The sequence below is a fragment of the Equus quagga genome, chromosome 9 (assembly GCF_021613505.1).
Source record: "Equus quagga isolate Etosha38 chromosome 9, UCLA_HA_Equagga_1.0, whole genome shotgun sequence".
In the NCBI taxonomy this organism is placed as follows: domain Eukaryota; kingdom Metazoa; phylum Chordata; class Mammalia; order Perissodactyla; family Equidae; genus Equus; species Equus quagga.
The window spans coordinates 74482831-74507764 of NC_060275.1; the positions used below are offsets into that span (position 1 = coordinate 74482831).

The window sequence follows — 24934 nt, forward strand, 5'->3', positions numbered from 1 at the left end:
AACCTAGTTTAACAGCTCGCGCAGAAAGGGGCAACAGGCCCCGCCCCCAATTCCAAACTAGCCAATCCAAATTGCCAGAATCAGTAGCGCGGTGCCTTCTGGGATCTGTAGGCTCCCGAGGTGACGCTTTCCTCCCGCTCATGACTACAATTCCCGGCGGCCACTTGGCTCTAAGTTCGGCCCTCTTTCTAGGGGCGGAACCCAGAGCGAACAGGGGGCGGGGTCCTCGCCCCTCCCCCACGTGGCCGGGAGTGGTGTGGGTGGTGCGGCGTAGGGAGCCACACGTGTGGGGTGTTTCGGGGTTGGTACTCGTTGATTTCCCGGACCTGAGGGCCCGCTGCCTGCGAAGATGCCGAAGATCAAGTCTGGGGCGAGCGGCCGCCATCGCGAGCGGCAAGAACAGCGCCGGGAGCTGAAGAGCGCCGGAGGTGGGGACAGCTGGGAGGGGGTGGGTCGGGTCGGGTCCTCCGGCGGGACCCAGGCGAGGGCCGCCGACCGAGACCTGGGCCGGGCCTGGGAGGCCGGTCGGGGCCCGCGCTCCCCGAGCGCGCAAGTCCCGGGCTCCCGGCTGGCCGTCTTCGGGCCCGGCGCGCCGCCTCTGGCTTCCTTCCCGGGCGGAGGCTTGGACGTCCACAGCGCCAGCCGGGCGCCCAGCGTGACGTTGGGTGGCTCTCGTTGGCTCAGAAATCTTCCCCCAGGCCTCCTACTTTCATCTTTGCGACGATCTAATATCTAATCTTAGTTGGGAAATTAAGGCTGTTTCATGTTTTCTTCTAGGACTCATGTTCAACACGGGCATTGGGCAGCACATTTTGAAAAATCCTCTCATTGTTAACAGCATTATCGATAAGGTGGGTGTGGAAGAGGAAAGGGAGAGGGTAGGTTATTGATTTTATTCTTAGGAATACTTAAGCGCAGAGAGGATGTCTGACACAAAACAGATAGTCTTGTTGAATGAATTGAACAATTGGCAAGATTCATACGCTGTCTTCGGCATGATTTCCTTCATTCTGTGGGTCTGGGTTTCTCCTGGCTCCAAATTCTCTGTCTTTCTATAGATTATTTACGTCATACCTGGACGTTTGTACTTGTTCAATAGCAGATTATTATTGTTCTATTCCTAAACACATTTTCCAGGCACCATCTAACACCGTTAGTTTTTATTTACTCCGGAGCCTAAAAATGTGTCTAAACACCACCTTAGGACGTTTGTTCCCCAGAAAAACTTACACGGTACGATCCAGTGCCCATATAAATTCTTTCCAACTTTCCTGCTGTATGGGTTATTGATGTTCTCTCGTTATGGGTGATTGGGTGTTAGGACATGTTAGGTGGTGTAGATTACTTTCATGGTTACAAAGGAAGCATCCTGGAGCTGTAGAAAGAGCGTTAGATCCTTAAAGGATCTCATCTTGACTTAGTGTCATTTGCAAAATGAGGGCCTAGCCTTCTAACCTTTCTGGCTCTTGGATTCCTTTGAGCATCTGATGAAAGCTGTGGATCCAGAATACTGCAGCTGTGTGGACACAAACACCCAGTTTTGTGTATAGTTTCTGGGTACTCCTGTGTCCCTGAGACCATACATGGGATGAGAACTGAGAATTTCCAGTACAACACGCTATGATTCTGAGGCACGTTCATCATGTACAGTCCTTTCCGGTTTGAACTTGTTGATAACAGAGTTGGTAACAAGATGCTGTTGGAAGCATTTCCAAGGTAGAAAGCGGAATGCCCATCTCAGAAAGAAGTGCTCTTCCTACTTTTCTAAATCCTAGTTTTCTGACTCCTGACTATTGACCCAACTTAGGAGGCGTGTTACATATCCACTTGCACCTAATGTTAATGAGGTAATTTTGTTAAATACATGGATCATGAAGGAATCTCCTAAAAATGGAGTCAGAATAAGATCTCTTAGCCAAGTGCTTTTGAGGAAAGATATTCAGGTGTAAATGAAATGATGTGTTCGGGTGTACCAGTAAAGCTAAAGTGGTTGTGCTTGCTTGTAGGCTGCCTTAAGGCCAACTGATGTGGTGCTGGAAGTTGGACCTGGAACTGGCAATATGACTGTAAAGTTGCTAGAAAAGGCAAAAAAGGTAAAAAGGGCATTTAGTGTTTTGGTATCAGAAATGGCTATGTGAGCAAACTCAGCTGGTTTACAAATATAAATCTATTTTAATTAATTGCTATTATTTTAACAACTCCTCTTGCTCCTTTGCTAGAAACTTTATCTTAGAAAATATGGGCAAAACGGGTGAAGGTGGTCAAAAGATACAAACTTCCTGTTATAAAAGAAATAATTCTTGGGGCTGTAATGTGCAGCATGGTGACTACAGTTCACAGTGCTGTATATTTGAAAGTTGCTAAGAGAGTAGATCTTAAAAGTTCTCATCACAAGAAAAAAACATTTGTAACTATGTGAGGTGATGGATGTTAACTAGACTTACCTTGCACTATATACGTATATTGAATCATTATGTTGTACACCTGAAACTAATATAATGTCATATGTCAATTATGTCTCAGTTTAAAAAAATAGATAAAAAAAGAAAATAGGGGTTATGTCAGTCAGGGAAACGGAAGCTACATTAAATATTTCAATACAGGGAATTTAATATAGGGAATTGGTTATGTGGTTGTTAGAGGACTCAAAGAATAAAATGGGAACACTGAGGTAACCCAAAAATAATAATTGCAAAGAGCAGCTACCACCTCTAGGCTTGGGGGAACAAAGCGAGGAGGGTGGAGTTACTGGAACCTAGAGCCTTGGAGGAGGAGATCTGAAGAGCTGGAGCCACGGGCCTCTGAGATTGTGCCACCTGGCCACTGCTGGTACTTTGGCTCTTGGCTAACCCAGTTTCTAATTAAATGGAACCACTGTGGTGTACTCTGGTGAAAGTAGGGAGCACGTTTTAAAGACCTTATCTGAAAAGAGTTTAATGAAGAGACTCTTTACAAAATGTGGGAATGGGGTTAAGGGAACCAGTAAGCATTAGTGAAATGCCCAGGAACTAGCAAAAGTAGGAAACAGTTACCATCCAAAGGGCTCAAGGGGCAAGAGGAGGGAACTGTGTGCAGGAGCCCAGTAAGCGTGGGAGCCATGGAGCAGGGGCCACTCCTGATGGAACACAGCCATGACCAGAACTCCTGCAAGGCATGGGGCAGGCATTAGGAAATATTCCGCCTCTCCCCTTGCATCCTGTGATGCCGGTACCTTTCATTGGCCAATCCCAACTGGAAGTCAAAGGGCAAGGGAGCTGGACTGTATCACGCTACAGGGCATAGAGGAAGCTGGAGAATGGATCTGGGAGCCAGACACGCTAAGCAGCACATGTATCTACTCTGTAGACATGGTCTTCCTGGAAGTCAGTAAAACCTCAGCTGATATTGAATTAAGATGACAATTTCAACCTTTCCTGCTGTCCCTTTTCATTTCCTTGTGAAGTTATCTATGCTGCATACTCTGGACCTTAGTAGATGAGACAAGTGACATACTCATGCTGGGAGCAGTTGCTTTGTATGCTTCTAAGAACATTCACTGCACAGACATTTTGTGTGTTTTTTCATCTGCTGTTCAGTTACAAAGCATGGAGCCAGATGAGCACGATTGTCAATTATTTGGGTAGAACTCTGACATTGTCTGGTTGTCTACTTTTCTGGGTGGTGCTTTTTGTTGTTTGAAATGGTAAAGTACAATTGAAGGAATATTGATGATAGAATTGGGAAAAGAAGTTTAATTCATATAAATCATGTAAGAGTTATTATTGAGATAATAAAATTTAGAATCCATAATTAACCTGAAAAACTCTCCCCCCTACCCCCCCAAACTTTAGGTAATTGCCTGTGAACTTGACCCGAGGCTAGTAGCTGAACTTCACAAAAGAGTTCAGGGCACGTGAGTATACATAATAGAATTAAAGTGCATATCAATCTCATGAACAGTATTCATTTTTAATTGCTTTTTTTCTTATTTTCAGGCCTCTGGCCGGCAAACTTCAAGTAATGGTGGGTGATGTGTTGAAAACAGACTTGCCATTTTTTGATGCTTGTGTGGCAAATTTGCCTTATCAGGTATGTTTTCAAATTGTCAGGAACATTTTACTAAATGTTTCTCTGGTCTCTTTCCCAGAAATAACTAGTTAATTCTCTTACAGATCTCTTCTCCTTTTGTCTTCAAGCTGTTGCTACACCGACCTTTTTTCAGGTTTGTGACAAAAACCAAAGTTGCTGCCAAATCTTAGAAAGATTGATGGTTTAGGCCGTGAACACAGCCAGCCAGCCAAAGATGAAAGTTAATTCCATTGAAAAACTACTAGAGAATTTGTTTTGTAGAAAATATTGATTCATGTGGAGGTCGTTCTCTCTCTTTCTTTTTTCAGTTGACAGAGTTATTGGGGGAGGTGTGGGGTCAGTCCTGCTTCTGAGACCAAGACGGCCTTTCCCTATTTTCTAATCCTCCTGCATTAGCCCAGGTCAGACTTTTATTACCTTGTATCTAGACAATTGCAGTGGCCACCTAACTAGTTTCTAGTACAGTCATACCAGTGGTTTTCAAACTGCAAGTCAAAAACCCCTTAGTGTTTATAAAATAAGTTTAGTGAGTCATGACTGTCCTTTTTATTAATGACATGGCTTAGAATATATCAGAGGGCATTCATTGCATGTGGTCCAGATGATTAGTGTCATGAAACTTGTTTGAGTTACATAAACACATAGACATAGAGAGATTTGCAGCCTGGGTTGCAATGTCAAGTGTATTTCTTAGTGTGACTTATTGTCAAAAAGTTTGAAAGTCGTTGAAGCCCAGCTTTGAAGGTGCTCTTCTCCTGGTCAAGAGCCTCCCAGAGGCTTCTACATTGCTTGCTGAATAAGAAGTCCGTGTCCTTAACCTGTGAAATCAGGAAGACACTGATCTCACAGCCCGCCTCTCCTGCCTCGGCTCTTCCTTGAGGGTGTTCGCTGCCCCTGAATACAGTTCGGCTGCTGAGCCAGTTTTGTTTGTTTGGGTTTTGTTTTCCTGGCAGGGGTGATGGGCTAGTGGCGATCTGAAATACTTCCTCATCTGATCATCGAGGGCTTACAGGTGCAGGAGGTTAGCAATGCAGCCAGTATAAAATGAAAAACAAAGCCAACTGGATCATTTTGTGGCTGAAAGTGTTCTCCTCCCTTCCAACCAGCTGGACTAATTATGAACCACAGATATTGCTTTGCTCTATTTCCCTCCCAAGAAAATTCATTACAGTGAAAAAACATTTACAGTAGCAAGTGACCATTTTCCTATCCTTTCTGTTGCCTTTTCAGATGTGCTGTACTTATGTTTCAAAGAGAATTTGCTCTCCGACTGGTTGCAAAACCTGGAGATAAGTTATACTGCAGACTTTCAATTAATACCCAGCTGTTAGCACGTGTGGACCATCTAATGAAAGTAAGTGACTGTTACTGAAATAACGTGGCTTAATTCATCCTTGAGCATCTAGCGGTGCCTTCTGTGAGCAGAGCCTATTTGATTACTAATTTAAAGTTTTTGAGAGAACTACTTAAACATTTTCTGATTAACAGGTTGGAAAGAATAACTTCAGGCCACCACCCAAGGTGGAATCCAGTGTTGTAAGGATAGAACCTAAGAATCCGCCACCACCTATCAATTTTCAGGTGAGGTTAAAATACTACGTCATTCACTAAAGGGGGAAAAAAGCCCAAGCTGGAAGATGTGTCTCTATAGTCAACCTAAATGCACAAACCGAAAAATGTTAATTACGATACATCCCTGTGATGGAGTAGATGGAATAATTTGACACAAGATAGTTGTGAAGACCACGAGAGAGCATGGAAAATGTTTGCAAAAGGGGAAAAGATTACATGTCATTGCATTTTGCTGAAGATTATAGCTGTGGAAAACATGTACCTATTTGAATAAGACTTGGAAAACAAGATAAAATGAAAATAGTTGTTAGAATAATATTATGGGTATAACTTTTTAATCAAAATTCTTGTTTTAGTAATTTAAAAAGTGACAAAAGCCAGATCACTTGATGTAAAACCTCGCTGCAATCGCTTTGGATAAAAACATGATTGCTTGTGTAGTCAGGAAGTGGTGGTAAATGGAGGGGTTTGTCAGTTACTCCTTCCGGGGGTTCAGGTGAGTTGCACAGCCTGTATTCTAAATCATTTGAAAATGGTACTTAGATTTAAATAAATGCCATGTTCTTTGTTCAGATGATCTATTTATCAAAGATGATCTCTTTGTTCAGATGATGTTCTAAAAATAGAACAATGATCTATTTTTTCTGATTTTTAAAATTGAGGATAAAATATTCAGTGAGGTGTGCAAAAATCAAGTATACACCTTACTTTTGCATGTGTGTCAGCCAGATCAAGATAATAGAACATTTTTATCACTCCAGAAGGTTCTTTTCAGTTTTATGTATTAAAAGACAAAAGAATACCTAGCAAGCATAGGCAAGGTTTGATATTTTGTAAGACAATACCCATTTTCTGTTTCAGGAATGGGATGGCCTAGTAAGGATCACCTTCGTTAGGAAAAACAAGACGCTGTCTGCTGCGTTTAAGTGAGTCTTTCCCTAACTTCTAACGGAGGAGGCCCCATGCTCCGTGTGCTGTGCTAAGTGCTGGAATTTGGTCCTTTTCCCGAACAGACATCCTAAAGCATAAAGATTATCCGTGTCCAGACACACTTTACCTTTTTGACTAACTTTATACTTTGGGAGGCAGGGGAATTTAATGAAGATAGTTCCTGGAGTTGGGAATTAGATCAGGCTTTTTTGCAAAACAGGGAAAAAACCAACAACTGACCCGACATCTGCTTAGTTTTCCTTGGAAAAATGGGGTGGTGATAGATTCCTTCCACACTTGTGAAAGATTTGTGCCATTTTATTAACTTGGAAAAATGTAACAGCAATTTGGGGCCCCAGGGCAAAGAGAGGTGAAAGCCATAATTTTAGCTTTTTTTTAAGGTGATGTTTTGTGGTTCCTAAAACTTCTTTAGGAACGTAAGGGCTGTGTCTTAGGACTTTACTTTTTAAATGTAACTAGTTCATGATTGTTTCCTAAGTTTAAATATTCAGCACCTTTTTTAGCTCCTTAATTTCACCATATGGAACACTGACTTAATCTTACAGTAAACTGGAAGGAAATTATTTATAATCTCTGGTTTTGGGATAATAGTGGACATCACTTCTTTTTGCTCTAGGTCAAGTGCAGTGCAACGGCTATTGGAGAAAAATTACAGAATCCACTGTTCAGTCCATAATATTGTAAGCAGAAAATGTTTCTGTGGCTTCAGTGATTTGTTGTGTTTTAAAATGTCCCTCTGCTTGTTACTCTTTTTCATCTATCATTACAATATTCTTGATTTTGTACATTCCATAGGATCCTTAAATGCCAGTATGTAATAGGTAACTAGCGTAACTTGATCTTGAAGTCTGACAGGGCAGTGCTGCTGTAGTTTGTGGAACAGATCTGAGCAACCCTGAGTACTCCACTCGATCCTCTCTAACTCCTGACACTGGTTTTTGGCTATAAAACAAAGACTCAGGGATTCAGCTGAGTCATCATTTTCTCAAACTAGGCATGTGTAGCTTGCTCAGCTTAACTTGTGCACCATTTGCCATCCTCTGAATTGTGACCATCCCTTCTTGTTTCTTGCTCATGTAGCAATTACAAATTTAACATTACTATTTACTCAGTAACTTTTTTTAATACACAGAAATTGAAATAATTAGAATAAAGTGTAGACTGCAGAGCAAACTTTTGGTTGTGAGCCTCATGCTTCTTATTGTTATTATCTGTGCAGCACTTTGAGTGTGTATGAGCACACATACACATATTCATATATGACTATGTGATGTTTGATAACTTACTAGTCATCAAATTATTAAACAGCAGACATAAAAATAAATTCCCTTTGTATTTTTTGACTCAGATCTATGGTTTAATATACCACAGTGCTACCTCCATTTTCTCTTTTATGGACAAAGTCATTAGAAATCTGCTTAAGTAGGAAAATATTCAACTGGATTAAGAAAAATCTTTGGATTAAAGATGTGAAGTATGAAATAGTTAATATTCTCAAGTCTTATCTGCACAAGTAGGCTTTGGAAACTCATGAACAGATAAAAGTGACTATTTTATGACTTACTGAACTAAAAAAAAAAAGAGTCAAGGTGACTTCATTAAAGATACGTTGTTCATTTATTCTGAATCTTATATTGATAGATAATACCAGAAGATTTCAGCATAGCAGATAAAATACAGCAAATCCTAACCAGCACAGGTTTTAGTGACAAGCGGGCCCGTTCCATGGACATAGATGACTTCATCAGGTAATTACATTTTTCTTTTTCTGAGTGTTTACATTTCTTTCCTGTGACACCTTCAGATTAGGTTAAAGGCTTTTGAGCGGTATAAGGTGCTACCTGGGAGTTATTGCATAGCACTTCCATGGCATGGAATAGTATTTGGTGTAAAAGATGGAGGCTAGTTAGCTGCAGCAGAGTGAACCTTTCCTTTAAGAACAGTTCGAGCCTGGAGAAAGCCTCGCTGTCAGTGTGGCCTGCGCTCCTCCCGTCCAGCCCCCTCCCCCATTCATAGTCCCATTCACAGTCAGTCTTCATAGTTTGTCTCCTCACCGTAGCCTGTAAGGTAGAAGAATCCTAATACATGTAGTTGGACCTTAGTCTTATTTTGTTGGGAATAGCTGTTGTCAAACAGATCCTAAGCATGAAATCATGCCAGTTAAATCATACCTGGTTATCATTTCTAACTGGTCTAGGAATACGGTTACTTGTTTTATAGGCCGAGGCAAGTTATGCACACCTAAAGTAAAAGAAAGGTGTCATCATTATTTGGGCAATGTAGACCAAAATTTGTTTCCCTTGAATTAAGCAAGTCAGTCTTATGAAAGCAGAGTAAGGCTTCAATTACCCAGGGAATTATTAACCTGTACTCACTGCTTTTAATCACTAACACTTTGATTTCCTAACTAATAAACCATCACTTACCGCACAGAAGTTTTTGCCTATTTAGCCAATTCATTTTTAAAGCTTCCATGTTCTAGGAGCTGAGTTAAAAATGAGGGTAGATTGTTACAAAAGTCATCGGTTTGACTTTTCTAAGCTGGAAACACCGTTCTGTATAACTAAGACAGATGGGGTTAATATTTTATATTGGCGGCTAGCAGTACTAGAGTCTTTATTAGATATTAATCCTAGGAGTTGAACATTGTTCCTAAGTACCAATCTTCCTTTTTCAGACATTTTAACCCATCTTTAACTCATCTGTTTCTATGGGCCATCCTGAAAATAACCTCAGGTCTAACAGAAACATTTCATCTTATTTCCTTCATTCTCAACAAATTTCTTCAAGGTTATTTAGCGTATGCACTTTGCTAACTAGGATCTCGTAAGTACATGGGTGTCCAGAGAAAAAGCCATGTGCATTAATTTGAATCTCAGTTACAGTGAGCTCCGAGGAAGAATGGACATGTAAGATGAACCATTCATCCCTCTTCCGTCTTGTTCACGTACCATGTTGAAATGGAACAAGTGCCTGTGAGCTCTTAGGACTGGGATAGTGGAGGTCTAAGATATTTTTAGTCAAATTCATCATAACTTAAGACATATAGACAAGAGGCACCAAAATGATGTGGTTTTAACTAATATATATCTTACATAAATTTAGTGGAAGAATAAACTTTAATGACTAGTGTTAGGAGGGGGTGGGCTTCATAGGTCTGATATGTTCATGTTTTAGAATTCATGCTAATAGGAACTGTGCACTGTTACGTCCTACAAATTAGCTTTTCAATACTATCTCATTTTGGTTTCTTTTTTCAGATTGCTACATGGATTCAATGCAGAAGGTATCCATTTTTCTTAGGTATCTGGAAAACAGAATGTTTCAAACTCAAGTCAAGAAACTGGAATTGTATATTTTTAATAATTTGAGAAGATGAACTGTGCTTTTGTGTCTACTAGGACACTATGTGCCCGACTATTTTGGACTTATACTACTGCTGTCACCATTTATTACTCTAAACTTTCAGGGTAGTAAGTCAGTCAGTTCTAAGTACCCAGCGTTTTTTTGGTTTTGGTTTGTTTTTAATATCAAATATACGGTATACGGCAGGGTCCAATCTATACCTGATAATCTTCAAGAGCCGCAGACACGCACAACTTTACACTTAAACTTATCATTTCTAACAGTTTATTGTATAAAGATGTTACTCTTCCATTTTCTATTATATATTACTGTGAGCTTCTTTAGGCCTTCAGCTCTTTAGGCCTTTGTCCCTCAAGTGGTGAAAAAGCTAAAATATGCTTAACTTAGTCACATATTCCCTATACCATTTCTTGTTATTCATGTGTACAGTAAAACAACTGTTTCTCAAAATGTTTTTATTTTGCTTCTCTCATTCTTTCTGTTTGCCCTTCACAGCTTCTATCATTGCTTCCCCCGTTAGCTACTCTGTCGCATCATAGGCTACGTCGGGGTTCTGAGTAAGCCTGAGTCTGCTCCTGCCACCATGTGGAGCAGGCATATCACCTCCGGGTGCGATTCCTAACCTGTGCAGTGAGGATGCTTGACTTGAATGAAATGAACTATAAGGTTATTTTTTCTTCAGGAGATAGTCATAGGTTTCACAAAATTTCAAAGAGTTTTGTAAATCAGAACTGACTTAAAGTTAAAATCTCTGCCCTTCAATTTCACAACAAACAAAAAAGCCAACCAGTCATTTTCCTACAACTACAGGCTTCCAGTATTCATCTGACGTCAGGATAATTAAAATTTCCAGTACCTTTTCATGTACCTGATGCTTAGTTTTAGAATATTTTTTAAAACAGCAGGTTGAAAATTTCAATAGATGTCATAAAAAAGTCTTAATCAGCTACTAGGTTTAAATCATTATCAATAGGATACTAAACGTTAATGTCTTTTAATAAAGCATTATAGTAGCTGATTATTTTATTTATATAAGGAAATTAATAAAAAAAAATCTTCACTGATATTTTGCTTTCTTTATACCTAATAGAAGGAGTGTTTCCAAATTATTTTAACAGAGGTACACTGAGTAAATTTGGAAGGGAAGATAAATTGTTTGCCTAAACAGACTTTTTTGAAATCTGGTTCCACGATGATAGATTAAAACATTCCTACAGAATTAAAATAATGTATATTCTTAGTTACTTATTAATAGGGCTATCAGCTTTCAAGTCTGAGAAAGTAAAGAATATTTAATCCAGATCCAAGAAATTATTCTTTAAATAACAGCTGCATCAAGCCACTTTTGTTACATAAATATTAAATATACTTCAGAGTAGAGTTTTCCAGTATCACAGAACTACTTTGCAAAGTTCACGTGTCCCATCTCTCTCCTTATAGCAACACTGTAAGACTTAATTTAGCATTCCCTCTAGTTCCTTTCCTGCTATGAACTGCTGAGGTGTAGTCCCCTTTCTGGCCGTCGGTTTTCCCTATCTGTAAAACTGAAGGACTGGATTATACTACCGAGATCTTTTCTGGTACCAATTCTTTATATACCTTAGTTACTGATCAGAATGAAGCCATTACAGTATAAAGCAGCATATGTGGATATAAGGAGACCTTCCAGAGATAGTACCCATCTAATTTAAATAATAAGTTCAGACTAATCTGTTGTGCTTTAAAATGAGCAAGTTCACAACTCTTGATTGCCCTTTGAAGGTTGCTTAGCCTCAAAAATTACTTTTTAAATAGCCTCTGCAAGGTCAACAGTAATGGTTCTCCATTCCTCCTCTTCTTTTTGAAGTAAACACAAATAGAATATATCTTACAGCTGCAAGAAAACCTGAGTCCCTTCCAAAACAAAGGTGATTGTATTGAAGTAAATTATCTCTAAAACTCATTCTATAGATTTCACTTATTAATAAGCACACTGTGAAAATCTACCTTTGTTCTAGATTTCAAGTTTACAGAGGAGCGTTTCACCATGGTGTTAGGATGCCCAGCACGACCCTCTGACTTCTATCGACAGTGAAGTAGGAGTCTGGCTCACGTGACTCTCTATTCATAGCTTCCCTTTGGCCCGTATGAATGAGCTAGTAGTTCCCTGGAGTCAGTCAAAACAAGATATCCTCGGGAGACGTTCTGTTGTTGATCTACTCCTGGGCTCTACCCTGGGAACTGAGGGAAAACTCCTAGAGAGCGATAGAAATCTTTTAACAAAATATTTACATGAAAAGAGGCCAGTTTTCTTCCTTGGAGTAGCAATCTGTAAAAATAAGTGCCACCACTTAAAAAGTAGCGTACCCTAGACCAATTTATTGGTGAGAATTTGGATATTCTCACGAAGTAATGGTGAAACATCACACATTAGGTAATGGAGGAAGCCTGGGTTAGATCTGCCTTTTAAGGCAAAGTCAGCTCTTTTTTTAGCTTAATTCTTTTTCAAGGGAGTTATGTACTGTCTACACTTGGCTTACACTAACAGTTCTATTACGGACTACTTTCGATGTACATGTAAATGTTCATGCATCAGAAGCCAATTTCCTTTAACAGTACATTTAAAACGTACATTTTAGGGTGCTAATGGACACTTCAGCTTAAGTAATGGTATTGGTAAGGATCAAATTGCACTATTAGTCTTGTTAATACCACACTGGAACACACACTGCATATATATGTATTATCCTAAGATAAAACTCTTCTCAGAATTTCATTACTTTTTATTATACACCAACTAGTTTATATTTTAGTTCTTTACAAAGAAATGCTAAGAAAATTATAACCACATATATGGTTTTAAAATCATAATTCCAGATTTCTTTACATATAAGATGGAATGGTCCAGCAGCTATGTCCACTGTCACAGACTTTAGTTCCATTCAATGATATGGCACATCCTGCAAAATTAACTAGTCACACACAAAAAATGTCTCAAATACAGTAAAAATGTACACACAAGAAAGGTAATTTACAATGACAAATACGGAATGTAATTTATCTTGGCTGTGCTTCAGAAATTTAGGGTCAATAGCCTTAATCAAGGCACAAAGCAGGAAGAGGTGAGCACAGCTGTCTCTAGGAGTGGTCAAGGTATGTACAATCACAGATGAGGTATGCATGCACGCAAAGGATTTAAAACTGCTCAGTCTTGCTACAAAAATCAAACCGAGTTAAAAGGAAATGCTGTGGCATCCTCCTACTATTCGCCTCTGGATCAAGTCCACAATCTTACTTCATCATATGGAAAATAAAATTGGCAAGGATCTCCAAAAGTAAATCACCATTTGGGTGAATGAAACAAAATGCTTCACTATTCCCAAATGTTGGTTGTGCCTCCTGGACTAGAAGCATTTTGTAGACAAAGGAGTGCTTCACAAAATTGAAATGTCATTCAGGTGAAGGGACAAGACATTTTCCACAGACACTTAAAATTTCAAACTTTCAAATGGCCCTTACAACTGAATCGTTGTATGTTACAGTAGCGAGGGTTCTGGGGATCCTTTAGCAGCAAATACCAATTTAAAGGGCTCGGGGTCTCTTCGGGTTGATTTGCTTGCTGGCCTGTTCTTCTTCTTGCAGAGCTGCACGAAAAGATTTCACTTTATCTTGGAAAAAGAAAAGAACAAGGGAGTAAGTATTGCATTACATGCATTACAGTATACAACTTTGCGGGTCCTATCAAGTCACTTAACATTAACTCAGAATTTTTCCTTTTCTTCTTTGTGGTCCAGAAACTCAACTAAATACAATGCTCAACTACAGCAACAGTTTCATAGATAGCTGGAAGTACGTTTTTTTCCCTATATCTTCAATAGGTTTCAGTTCTGTTTGGCACATTTAACAGTGTTTAATTTTAACTTTATTTGAATTCCTTTTGGAGTGTAGACAGGCTGTGTACATGTGTAAAATATGTACAGTCATGTCCAAAAGGAACACTGTGAATCTTATTAAACTGTAAAATAGAAATTTTTTCTCTCATCATTAGGAAATTTCTACTCCTAATTCCTATTTTACCTTTTTAAGCTATGAAATTTTAAAAGGTATTTGAATTTTAAAAACAGATGTCATTTTTTGCTTATCAGGGGTTGTAAAAGGGGATGGGGAAAGGGGATTACAGGATAATACATTTCTTGGTCTTACGATTCTGTGTTACCAGCTGTCATGTACTGATTCAGAGTCACATAAAAATAAGAAAGAGGTAAGTAAATTGGCAGAGACAAGTAACCGTCAGCTGTGAAGATGACAAATCTTTCTATAACACTGGTTCTCAACCAGGGGTGATTTTTGCCCCCACAGGAGACTCTTGGTAATGTCTATAGACATTTTTTAAATGAATTAATTTTTTTTTGATAATGTCTATAGACATTTTTTAAATGAATTAATTTTTTTTTGAGGAAGATTAGCCCTGAGCTAACATCTGCTGGCAATCCTCCTCTTTTTTTCGCTGAGCAAGACTGGCCCTGAACTAACATCCCTGTCCATCTTCCTATACTTTATATGTGGGACGCCTGCCACAGCATGGCTTGACAAGCAGTGCTTGGGTCCGCACCTGGGATCGGAACCGGGGAACCCTGGGCCACTGAAGCGGAGTGTGCAAACATTTAACCACTGTGCCTGGGCTGGCCCATGTCCACAGACACTTTTGATTGTCACAACTGGGGTGGTGCTACTGTCATTTAGTCAACAGAGACCCAGGATGCTGGTAAGCATTATACAATACACAGGACAGCACCCCTCATGAAAGAATTACTCAACTTAAAATGTGTTAATACTGCAAAAGTTATGGCCTTCAGAAGAAAAGAAAGATATAAAGTTGGAATTTCAATTTCTTTCTGCTCTTCAGAAGTACAATGATGTTAAAAAAGCTGACTTTTCTGAAATTTAGAAAGGAGTTCAAGGACTTCTAGATCTGGTGCCTGTTAATATATTCTAAGATAAAAGCTTTCAAACTTATTACCAAAATTATCTCTGGATGGTAAAAAATTTTTTTTCTAAGAAAGGACTGAATAACACAATATCTAGATAGTAATTTTCTCAAAGTTATGGATATGCTTGATAAACATGAATCCTGAGAAAATTAAAGAAAGGAAGTCATCTAAGTTGAATGTAACATACTACAGAGAAAAAAATTAGAATGCACTACGAGCTGTCTTCTGAATAAAATGCATACAGAAAAGCTGCTTGTGAGTTATGGCAGATTAGAAAAATGATCAAAACACTTTAAATCAAGGCTTGAATATGAAGAACATGAAAAACAAAAGTAAATTTTAGAAACCCTACATCTGCACAAACAATTCAGAATTGGGAAAATGGTGATTGCTGACTATAGGAAATGATTTCAACCAACTTCACAAAGGACCTAGTTTTAAAAATTAAGCAGCTTGTTTGGTGCTAAAAACTAGCAATTTCAATCTGATTTCATGTTGCATTGCCATGTACACACACACATACGGATGCCCACTTGCATATAAATGGAGACAGCTAGTTTGCCAATGCCTAAGAAATTAGTACAAACAATAAATGTATATCTGAAGCTGCACAGATACGCTACTTAAAAAGCCAAGATGACAGGGCATGTGGGTGAGCCACATGCTTCCCTTCATAAAGGAAAAGGGTAGTTGTCTTGAAATCTCCCCCTTGATTTTTTAAAGCAAGTGTTCAAAGGAAAAATGACACAAGATGCACAGAAAAAAGATGAAGACAGGACGCTACAGATGACCCCGAACAGATCTAATCCAAGGAAAATTAATTCTGAAAAGCATCGGCCTACTAAACTAAAAATATGGATGGGTATATAAAATTTACAAATTTGTCAGAATACATTTTCCCTCTTTAATCATAAGATGTCTTTATTTTCTCAAAAGACTAAAAGAAAAAAGATGACTAGACAGCACTTGAAATGATACTCCATTTTTTTTTAAGAAAAAAAAGAAAGGTTGGTTTGTCTATAGGTCTCTAGAAAGATGTTAAATGGTGCCCATACTCTTCATTTCAGATGTCCTCTTGCAATATGAAATCCTCCCACTAATTACATGTAATAAATATTAAGCAGATTTCAGACACCATTAAAATGAAAAAAGAATTACCCCGCAGTTCAGTTAAAATGTCTATTTTTTGCTCAAGAATAGCTTCAAGTTGTGTAGCGTATGAATCTACATCATAGTCTACTTCTTCAGTCATTTCTAGAAGAGCCTTTTCATCTTCTAACCATCGAATAGATTCCTAAAAGGACAAAAATTCAATAATACAATAAGCCTTTTTGTAAGAAGAAAGAAACCAATTTACAAATTTTATGTATGTTAAATATAATCAAACACACTCAAGATGGTATTCTCTAAGATATTAATAAACATAAAACATCTTTATTTACAGAGTAAAATTAAGAAATATTTCCTTAAATTCAAACACAAGTATGACAAGCCAAGCAAGATGACTTCAATTTTCTACTTTGATTCTACTTTTGGTGGGGGTTTGGGGGAAGGAATGAATCAAACACATAAATATCAATGACCAGAGTAAGTCTCAAAAAACTATCCCTAAAACAGGCAGAATGGGTGTAATAAAACTACTGAGCAATCTGCTGAAGTCTAGAGTAACTTAGAACTTGCAAATCAGATGGGATTAACACATTCATTTGGGGCTTCACAGTGGTTGGGCCAGGGGATAACCCTAAATTTTAAACACTAGCTCTTCAAAATTATTGTGATTTCAAAATTGTGACCATAAGTGGCCTAGTGGATAGCCAATTTTAGAACAAATGAACCACTAAATAGTAGCTACTTACTATACTTCAAGGAAGCCATTCTTAACTGATTTTAGATAGGTAGAACTTATGTTTCATTTTCTAGCAATGTCATGAATCATGATTTATTAATAAGGTCAGATCATTCTGACTTAGAGTTTTTGGACAGAAAAATGGGCACTTTCTAGCTTTTTAGGGTACATACAATTTCAGTTTGCCAAACAGCAATGCAATTTAATGGCTAGTAATAAACTATGTATCACGAGACAGAATTGGTTAACTTAGGTATAGGAATTTATTAGAAAACTATATTTGTATTGATTAAAATCCACACACCAGTATTTTTTCTTTTCCTTCAGCTATACACTTAATTGTTAAAAACAAAACCCTATTTTGAGAGATGGCAGATCACAGTATGGAGGAATTATATAATGGAATTATAAATGGAATTGTAAAAAGAACACTGGACTGAAAGTCAGACACCTAGTTCTGCCAATAAACAAATAAAGAACCTTTAGACTTCATAAAATGGCAGAGTGGGAAATGATGGCCCTTGTATGACACCTTGTTCCAAAAGGGCAGACAGTAATTTTCTTAAATTACAAGTATCCTTCCTTTATTTAATCTAAACACCTAGGCCTCTAGAGAGATTCTCATAAGGGTTTGACTAAAATTTTAACAGTTTTAATGAATGCACATCCTTTTCTGAAATTATAAAATAAAGTGTTCTCATATTTTTGAGCCCTTCCCCCAGGTGCTTGAATGGCCTAGAGCTGAGGTATGTTAATATTTGTTCACAGATAAATAAAGATTTCTTCAACATCACAGAAGGAATACAGGTCAACAGGAGACTGAGTTATTCCTCACTTTTTTCTCAGAAGGTATTTATAGTACTATGGGGGGAGGGGGAGAAGAGGCCTACGGTACAGTCTCCATAAGAAGGCCAAATCTTACCTTCATTTCCTCATGGGTTTCGCCCCCCAGGATATTTTCTTATGGGGGGGGATGGGGAGAAAAGGATCATACACTAAAAGTGCTTTCAATAGGGTGAACTCAATGGGATGAATACCTAAGGAGTTGCTGCCACAGGCAGGGATATAACATCTCCCACTCACACGCCACTGACAGCTGTCAGAGCAGTGACTCTCCTTGGCCCGAAGCAGTCTTCCCTCTCCGCAAAGACTGACTCTCCTCAACTGCTCTGATACCCTTCAAGAGTTTTTCTTACTGCTTTCAAACAAACTGGTCTAACATGAGGAAAAGGGTAGTAGGGGGCAGAAGTTCAACCCTTTTCTAAAAATGGACAACTGACAAAAGCAAATCAAGTGGGAGAGTGGTGGTAAATAAACTGGATGTTTTCACCATAGTGTGAAGAAAGGTGTTTTGCAGCCATCGTGCATTCTATTTAAAATTTGCCATGTCATATGCCCTACAAATACATATATACATACATGCAAACAAGTATTTTTTGATTAGTGTGATATTCGAGGAACTCTGAAAGTTTTCAGTTAATTTCTCTAGAGAAACACTGATGCAAGGTCCCGTCTCACTTTACCTGGAACACCGCCCTGTGATCTTCTACAACTTGTTCTTCCATTTCTACCATCTGTGAGACAGCTTCGTGGAAAGTGAACAATTGTGGAGAAACCTCTTCTTCCTTAAAATAGAAAGAGTTTAAAAATTACGACATAAAGTTTATATTTTAAATGTTATGAAAAAGTAGTTTTTCTATGTTATTTACAAAAATATTCAGAAATTGAGGAAGCTTGAATGGTAGAGACTACTAAAATATAATATGAAAGGCAAAGCCACAATTTCTTTTTATGGGTGAAAAATATTTAATGTTAATACTCAAGACAGCCGAAACCTAACCATATCAATAAGGGATATTTTCACTTAACCCAGGCTTTACTGCAGAATTACCCTAAAAAGGCAATCTCTTGGAATAGTGCAACTTTTCAGAAATACATTATAAGGCTACATATGGACTGAAATATTTCCTCAGTATTGTTTACTTTTCACTAACAGTTTAAGTCATATATGTTTTAAATTTCTTTTCATCAGAACAGAGATTTGAAGAGAATGTCTTTCATGTCCGTGGCTATCCAATTAGTGTGTTGAAGGTCTCAACTCTTACTAAATCTTAATTTCCAAATTGCACTATATAATTTGCTTACTGGTTTCTACAGAAATTTTAGTGGACAAGTCACTACTTAAATATTTTATAAAATGCGAGTAGAAAAAGCAACAGTTTTCAATAAAATACACGATTCTAAATACATGTGCATATTTTGGTTAACTGAAACATTGTAAGTAGACATTTGACTCTTTCATCAATAAGCTACCATCCCTAAGAGTTTATATAATCAGGCTGGCCAAAGAACTGTTTATTCTCTTTGGGAAAAGAAGCATCTGCTTTTCATCAGGACATGAAGGGATTATCCTCTTACATTCTCTCTCTGATAAATACATACTCAACCACCTTTACTCATTTCATCTGCCACCTCCCCGCCAAGCCCAGAATGTCCTCTTTCTTTCCTTTGCTTCAATATATTATCCAAGTTCCTATCATTTCCACGACTTCTTCTGGAGTTCTCATGCACTTGATTATCCTCTAGGTGGTCTGCCTGTATTAGCTTTGTCTCTAGGGCATGTCTTAGACATTATCCCATTTTCACCTACCTTGGTAAGACTTAATATAGCAATACGGATACGTACACATGCACCAATACTTAACTAAAGGCTAATGGTGAACTATCTCACAATATGTCCCTGGGGATGGCAGGGCTGAAAGAAATCCACACTCTCTCAAATATGGAGGAGGCTGCCGAGAACTCATGATGTCATGCTTAAAGCCTCTTGATTAGTTCTGGTCACCCAGCCAACCTCTCCAAATTAAGGTCCTGCAGAGACCCACTGTATCCAAGAATAAAATGGAAAAGATCTGTTACAGAGAATGCCTATCTTGTTCTGGTTTTCCCTATCTTTGGTAGGCACCATATCTAGGTGCAATGCAGGGTTTGCTTTAAGAATTCTAAAGCAACTATGGTCTCCTTCAAAACTTTTGGGGACAGGGGATGGACTAAGGCCAGGATCTCATTTTTTGTTCTTTATCTTCTGTGGTTCTAAGTTTAGACCTCTTACTTTAAACCAGGTTTCTCAACTTTGGGACTACTGACATTTTTTGAGGGAGGGGAAAGGCTGTCCTGCGCATTGTATAATGTTTAGTAGCATCCCTGGCCTCTATCCACTAGATGCTAGCATCGTCACCCCAGAAGTGACAACCAAAAACATCTCCATACATTTTTCCCTCGGGGGTCAAGTTGCTCCTGGTTGAGAACCGCTGCATTAGCCCTGCTTTATAAATAGAGAGTAATTTGGAACAAAAAGCAGTATGTCCGTTTGTTACTCTAGAATATTTTGGACTTTTAAATACCTGTTAGAAGGAATAAAAAACATTAATTTAAGTTATATTGTTTCCAAAGAATACTTAATTGCAGCTAGCAATAAATTTAGTTGACATAACATTTGGCTCTTGAATAAGACAGACCCAGGTTTCAATCCTGCTTGACTTCGGCACTTACTGCTTGCATGATCTTAGTCAAGTTACTTAACCTTTTAGAAAATCAGTTAAAAAATAGGGATAATTATAGTACCTACCACATGGAATTGTGAAGATTACATAAGATAATATGTAACATGCTTAGCAAATGTGTGTTATATAGTAAGCAACTAATAAATGCTACCTTTTATCATTATCAGAAAATGCCACTACAGGCCTCTTAGTGGGAAAAGAATGATACAAAAATATATAGACTATGAATTTAAAAAATGGAGTTAAGTAACTATATAAGTAACTTTTACATGTCACATAAAGAATCCCCTCAACATATTAAAGTAATTATATGGAAATGTGTATTATTTATGCTTTTTGGTTATTTCTTTATACCTTTTTGTCCTTGTACAATGGGCACATAATTTATTATTATTTTTTGAGTAACTGGAGAATCAAAATTTTAAATTACGGAGTGTCACTAAACATTTCAAACATGTAGAAAGCAACTAGATTTAACAAATGTTAGCATTTTGCCATGTTTGATTTTTGAAATAGTTCATGCATCCTTTTAATACATATGCATGTGTCTATACTTAATTTTGTTTTTAAGCTTTATATATGACATACTGTATATATAATTCTTAAACTTGTCTTTTCCCTATATTATTTAAAAATCCCCAAATTTTAATATTGGTATAAAATCTCAAAAAAAAGTTTAGATCAGGGCTCAGCAAACTTTCTTAAAGGACCAGATAATACATATTTTGGGCTTGTGAGCCATACAGTCTTTGTCACTTCTGTTGTGCTAAGAAAGCAGCCAGATAACATGTAAATAAATGAGCATGGCCATGTCTCAATAAAACTTTATTGTAAAAACAGATGGCTAGCCCCTAGGCTATAGTTTGCTGACCCCTGATTTAGATGATAGTTTTCAATTATTAAATTCTGCTATGGATGAAATGAACTAAAGATTAGATAATTACAACTATACTAAGTCACTCACATTTTGCTCACAAAGAAGTTTTAAATCGTCTCTCTGCGGGGAACTCCCCACACCCCACTGTGCCTCTAAGTCATCAATCTGATTTGGTGGATGGTGCATTATTGGACGGACATCACCAGCAGCAGTTGGATCCACTGTCAGTTCTTTCACCCTATAAACACAAAAGAGGTATCTAAAATTAACAAAGATTTGTGCAGAGGAAAAAGAAAATACCAACCTATTCAATATAAAGGTTATTCAATTAACATACTAAAATTGATGATGTCAGCTTTCCAGATCAAATTTACCTGAAATCTGTGGAAACACTAAAGGGATGTTTAGCTGTTTAATTTTACTTAGGAATTTACATAGGTCACTTTGTAATTACTTCAAATATAATTATTGTGCATAATAAGTGAGAATTAACAAAATATGCAGATTCAGTATTTCAAAGTAAGAGATTGTTGTGGCACTTAAATTACATCAACAGAAAAATGCTAACAATGGCACTTAGATCAACAAATAGATCATTGCCAAAATCAGAGAATTTAATACACTTTGCATACTTTTGGTAGTTATAATGCTCAATTAAAATAGTTACATGTGAAATAATCTTATTTATAACGTATAAAGATAAGATGTTAAGTTCTATCATTTAAAAAATGTTTACCCATAACTTAAATTTACACATTTTGGAGAGGGTACACTTTCTAAGTCAAAAGGATTCTTGCAGATAAGGAAATTTGCAAGAGCATATAAAATCAAGGTGACTTTTCATTTTAAACAAGAAAGTTTACCTTTCAATGGTAAATATGCAAAGATGACATCATCCGTAAAAATAGGGAAAATAGGAAGCCTGAATTCTAAATCAACATTTTAAAGCAAATAAATTAATAAACTACATAAAAATGAAGATCATGCAGTATAACCACCACCTGCCAAATGAAATGAAAATGAAAAATAAAATGGCTGAGGACAAAAGAAGTATAAATGAAATATTTATATACAGCACAATTCAAAAGAAACTATTTAAATAAACATCTTATGAATAGAATGAAGTAGACCTGGTAATCGAAGGAGAAAAGTCGTCATACTCATAAGAAGGAGAGAGATCAGGGCGACTGCCACTACCCTGTGAGAAGGGAATGTCTGATGGACTAATTCCAAACTCCTTTACTCTGCAGCACCAAAACAGCAACAAATTAAAAGAAAATGCTCTTGTAAAGACAGCAATGAACATTTCAAGTTTTCATTTACTACTCAGTTTAATTTGTTTAGAAAAGGATGTCAACATTGTTATGACAACGTATTTCTAAAATAATCAATTTTAAGAGGTGTTTGAACCTCTGTCCTATTGATTTCCTACTCCACAGTCCTTTTCTGGTGTATTTTCATGATCCTTTCTACAAGTTTAACTGGACCATCATCTAAATTTAAATGCCCCTTATTTAATTACATGACCAGTCAATCTAATTTTCTTGTGTAGTCAATATGATGAATATTTTGTTTACTGGCATTGAGTCCTTAACACTCTTGCACTATTTTCAAACAGGACACAAGAGAATTAAGTTCTAATGGCATCCACTGTTTGTAATAAATTACCTTCTTTCCTATGCATCTAGAATGTATTAGCTATGAAGCATCTTTGGTACAAACCGAGAAAACAGTCACTCAATTTTCTGTGTTCCGTAATTCATATGAAGAACCCTGGCTGAGAAAAGCCTTTAGCAATGGAATTTAAACTGCTTTTCTAATGTCTCTAAATAGTTATATTTAACAAAATTATTGCTTTTCTGACCCAATGTTTGTGATTCCCTATGTCCCTTTTGGGCCAATCCCATTTCATAACAGTAGGCAATATTTATTAAGTACTTTCTATATGTCAGATATTATGATTAGTAATTTTTAGGCATTATATTTTTTAATCCTTATGACAATCCTGTGATAATATTATTACCATTTTACAGATGAGAAATTGGCTCAGACCAATAAAGTATCTCACTCAAGAGGTCATTCGATGAGAATGTGGCATAAATGAGTTTCAAACCTAGCTTTGAATACAAACCTTATGTTATTAAAATACTTCAATATACTAACCATATTTTCCTTTTTTCTCATTATTTCTCTTAGGTTGAACTAAACAAAATTATTGTTTTACAGGTCAAAAATAGTTACATAGATCAAACTAATAATTTCATGTAGCTCAAACTAATACATGTTTCCCACTTACAATCTTTCTTTGACCTATTGGTAATGTCTACCATCAAAGGTTCAATACTAGATTCATCTGCTCTTCATCCTTTATAGTCACTTTGGAAAGCTTATATTTACCACACATGCTGACAAATCTAAATATCTCATACCGACTTAACTCTTTTTACTCCCAACTCCACTTATTTTATTATTTCAGAATCTCCTAATTTAGATACCCTATTTGCCCCTAACCACGCATTTTCCTCTATCCAAAGCCCTCTTGCCCAATCTCAACTACACCATATACGGGAATTATACTCCTCAAATGAGCTATCAAGGGAGCTTGAAAATCTCTATTCCTAGAGATTTGGAAATAAAGGGCAGAATTATTTGCCCCAGATGGTTAGTTATGTTGCAAATGAATTACATTACATGATAATAAATTAAAACATTTTACTTGGACCTAAACAAACCACAGGAATGGCCAGAGAGAGCATTTCCACATCAGAGGGATTCTTTTGCAGCCAGCAGTCTGAAGACAGGGAGGATCTGTATTTGTTTTAATTCTACAACATGGTAATATTCCACTACACTAGGCTGTCCCTCATTTCTCCTGTGAACAATTTCGAAATAAGAAGCATTTTAAATTAACACTAAAAACCCCACAATACCAAAAATGTTCACTACAAAGATCAATTAAAAGTACTATAAAGGTGTGCAGCTAGGAGCTCGTAATTCAAAGCTTAAAAAGGATTAAATTTAGAAATAAAGTTCTATTATGTTTTTAAGGAAGTTATTATATTTTAGTATCTTTTTATAAAAGGTCAATAGGTTTATACTTTCCAACAGTTTTTACTATGATTAAAAAAAGTCTCTTCAGTTGAAGCAAAAGCAAGATAGAAAAGAACAAAGGTTATGATCTCATTTACGTAAAGTTCAAATACAGCTCCCTGTGTTGTTCAGGGATACATTCACAGGTAGTAAAACTATTTTTAAAAAAGAGAAAGGAAGAAGCATGAGAAAATTATTCTACAGAAGTCAGGACACCGGCTACGTCAGGGTAGAGATTAATGGATTTGGGCATGTTATTCAGGATTCGTGATCAGGGAAGGACACATGGGGAACTTTCTCAGGAGCTTTGGAAATGTTCTATTTCCAGATCTGATGACAGGAATTTTCACTGTATAAGTGTTCATTAAATTATTCACTTATATTTTGGATACTATTCTGTATGCAAATGTATTTCACATTTTAATAAAAGACTAAAAATAGATTCTCCATAGTGATTAAAACTATGAAATGTGACAAATACTTGTGTTCAGCAAAATTAGGAGACTCTCCACACTAGAAATGGAATATAAAGAGGAATTTTATCTCTAGGTTAAAAAGCACAAATGCAATATGTGATAATAGAAACTTAAAACTATATAAATAGTCATTCAAAACCAGAGCAATGGGAACA

The 24934-nt window shown here is 37.2% G+C and overlaps 2 protein-coding genes across 3 annotated transcripts in view; one reads left to right on the top strand and one right to left on the bottom strand.

Moving 5' to 3' along the window:
• Positions 1-247: 247 nt before the first annotated feature.
• Positions 248-12563, top strand: DIMT1 (DIM1 rRNA methyltransferase and ribosome maturation factor). Its single transcript, XM_046671250.1, has 12 exons — positions 248-428; positions 778-851; positions 2007-2093; positions 3831-3892; positions 3975-4068; positions 4152-4201; positions 5299-5422; positions 5557-5649; positions 6502-6566; positions 7208-7271; positions 8233-8339; positions 9852-12563. Exons 1-12 carry the CDS (start codon positions 350-352, stop codon positions 9892-9894), a joined length of 942 nt encoding a protein of 313 aa, XP_046527206.1. The 5' UTR covers positions 248-349; the 3' UTR covers positions 9895-12563.
• Positions 12564-12704: 141 nt separating this feature from the next.
• The window catches only part of KIF2A (kinesin family member 2A), a 63397-nt gene continuing 51167 nt past the window's right edge, over positions 12705-24934 (bottom strand). For both annotated transcript variants that reach the window (XM_046671249.1, XM_046671248.1), the window contains exons 17-20: positions 21301-21451; positions 18297-18398; positions 16086-16221; positions 12705-13604 (exon numbers count right to left, since the gene is read on the bottom strand). In XM_046671249.1, coding sequence (XP_046527205.1) covers positions 13519-13604; positions 16086-16221; positions 18297-18398; positions 21301-21451 — 475 coding nt within the window. In that variant the 3' untranslated portion in view covers positions 12705-13518. The remainder of the gene's footprint in view (positions 13605-16085; positions 16222-18296; positions 18399-21300; positions 21452-24934) is intronic.

What these genes read in the sequence shown, in the direction of transcription:
- DIMT1 (XM_046671250.1), top strand. Translation starts at nt 350, where the DNA reads ATGCCGAAGATCAAGTCTGGGGCGAGCGGCCGCCATCGCGAGCGGCAA. An exon ending in GGAGCTGAAGAGCGCCGGAG is followed by an intron (nt 429 to 777) that starts GTGGGGACAGCT and finishes GTTTTCTTCTAG; the next exon opens with GACTCATGTTCAACACGGGC. An exon ending in TGCTAGAAAAGGCAAAAAAG is followed by an intron (nt 2,094 to 3,830) that starts GTAAAAAGGGCA and finishes CCCAAACTTTAG; the next exon opens with GTAATTGCCTGTGAACTTGA.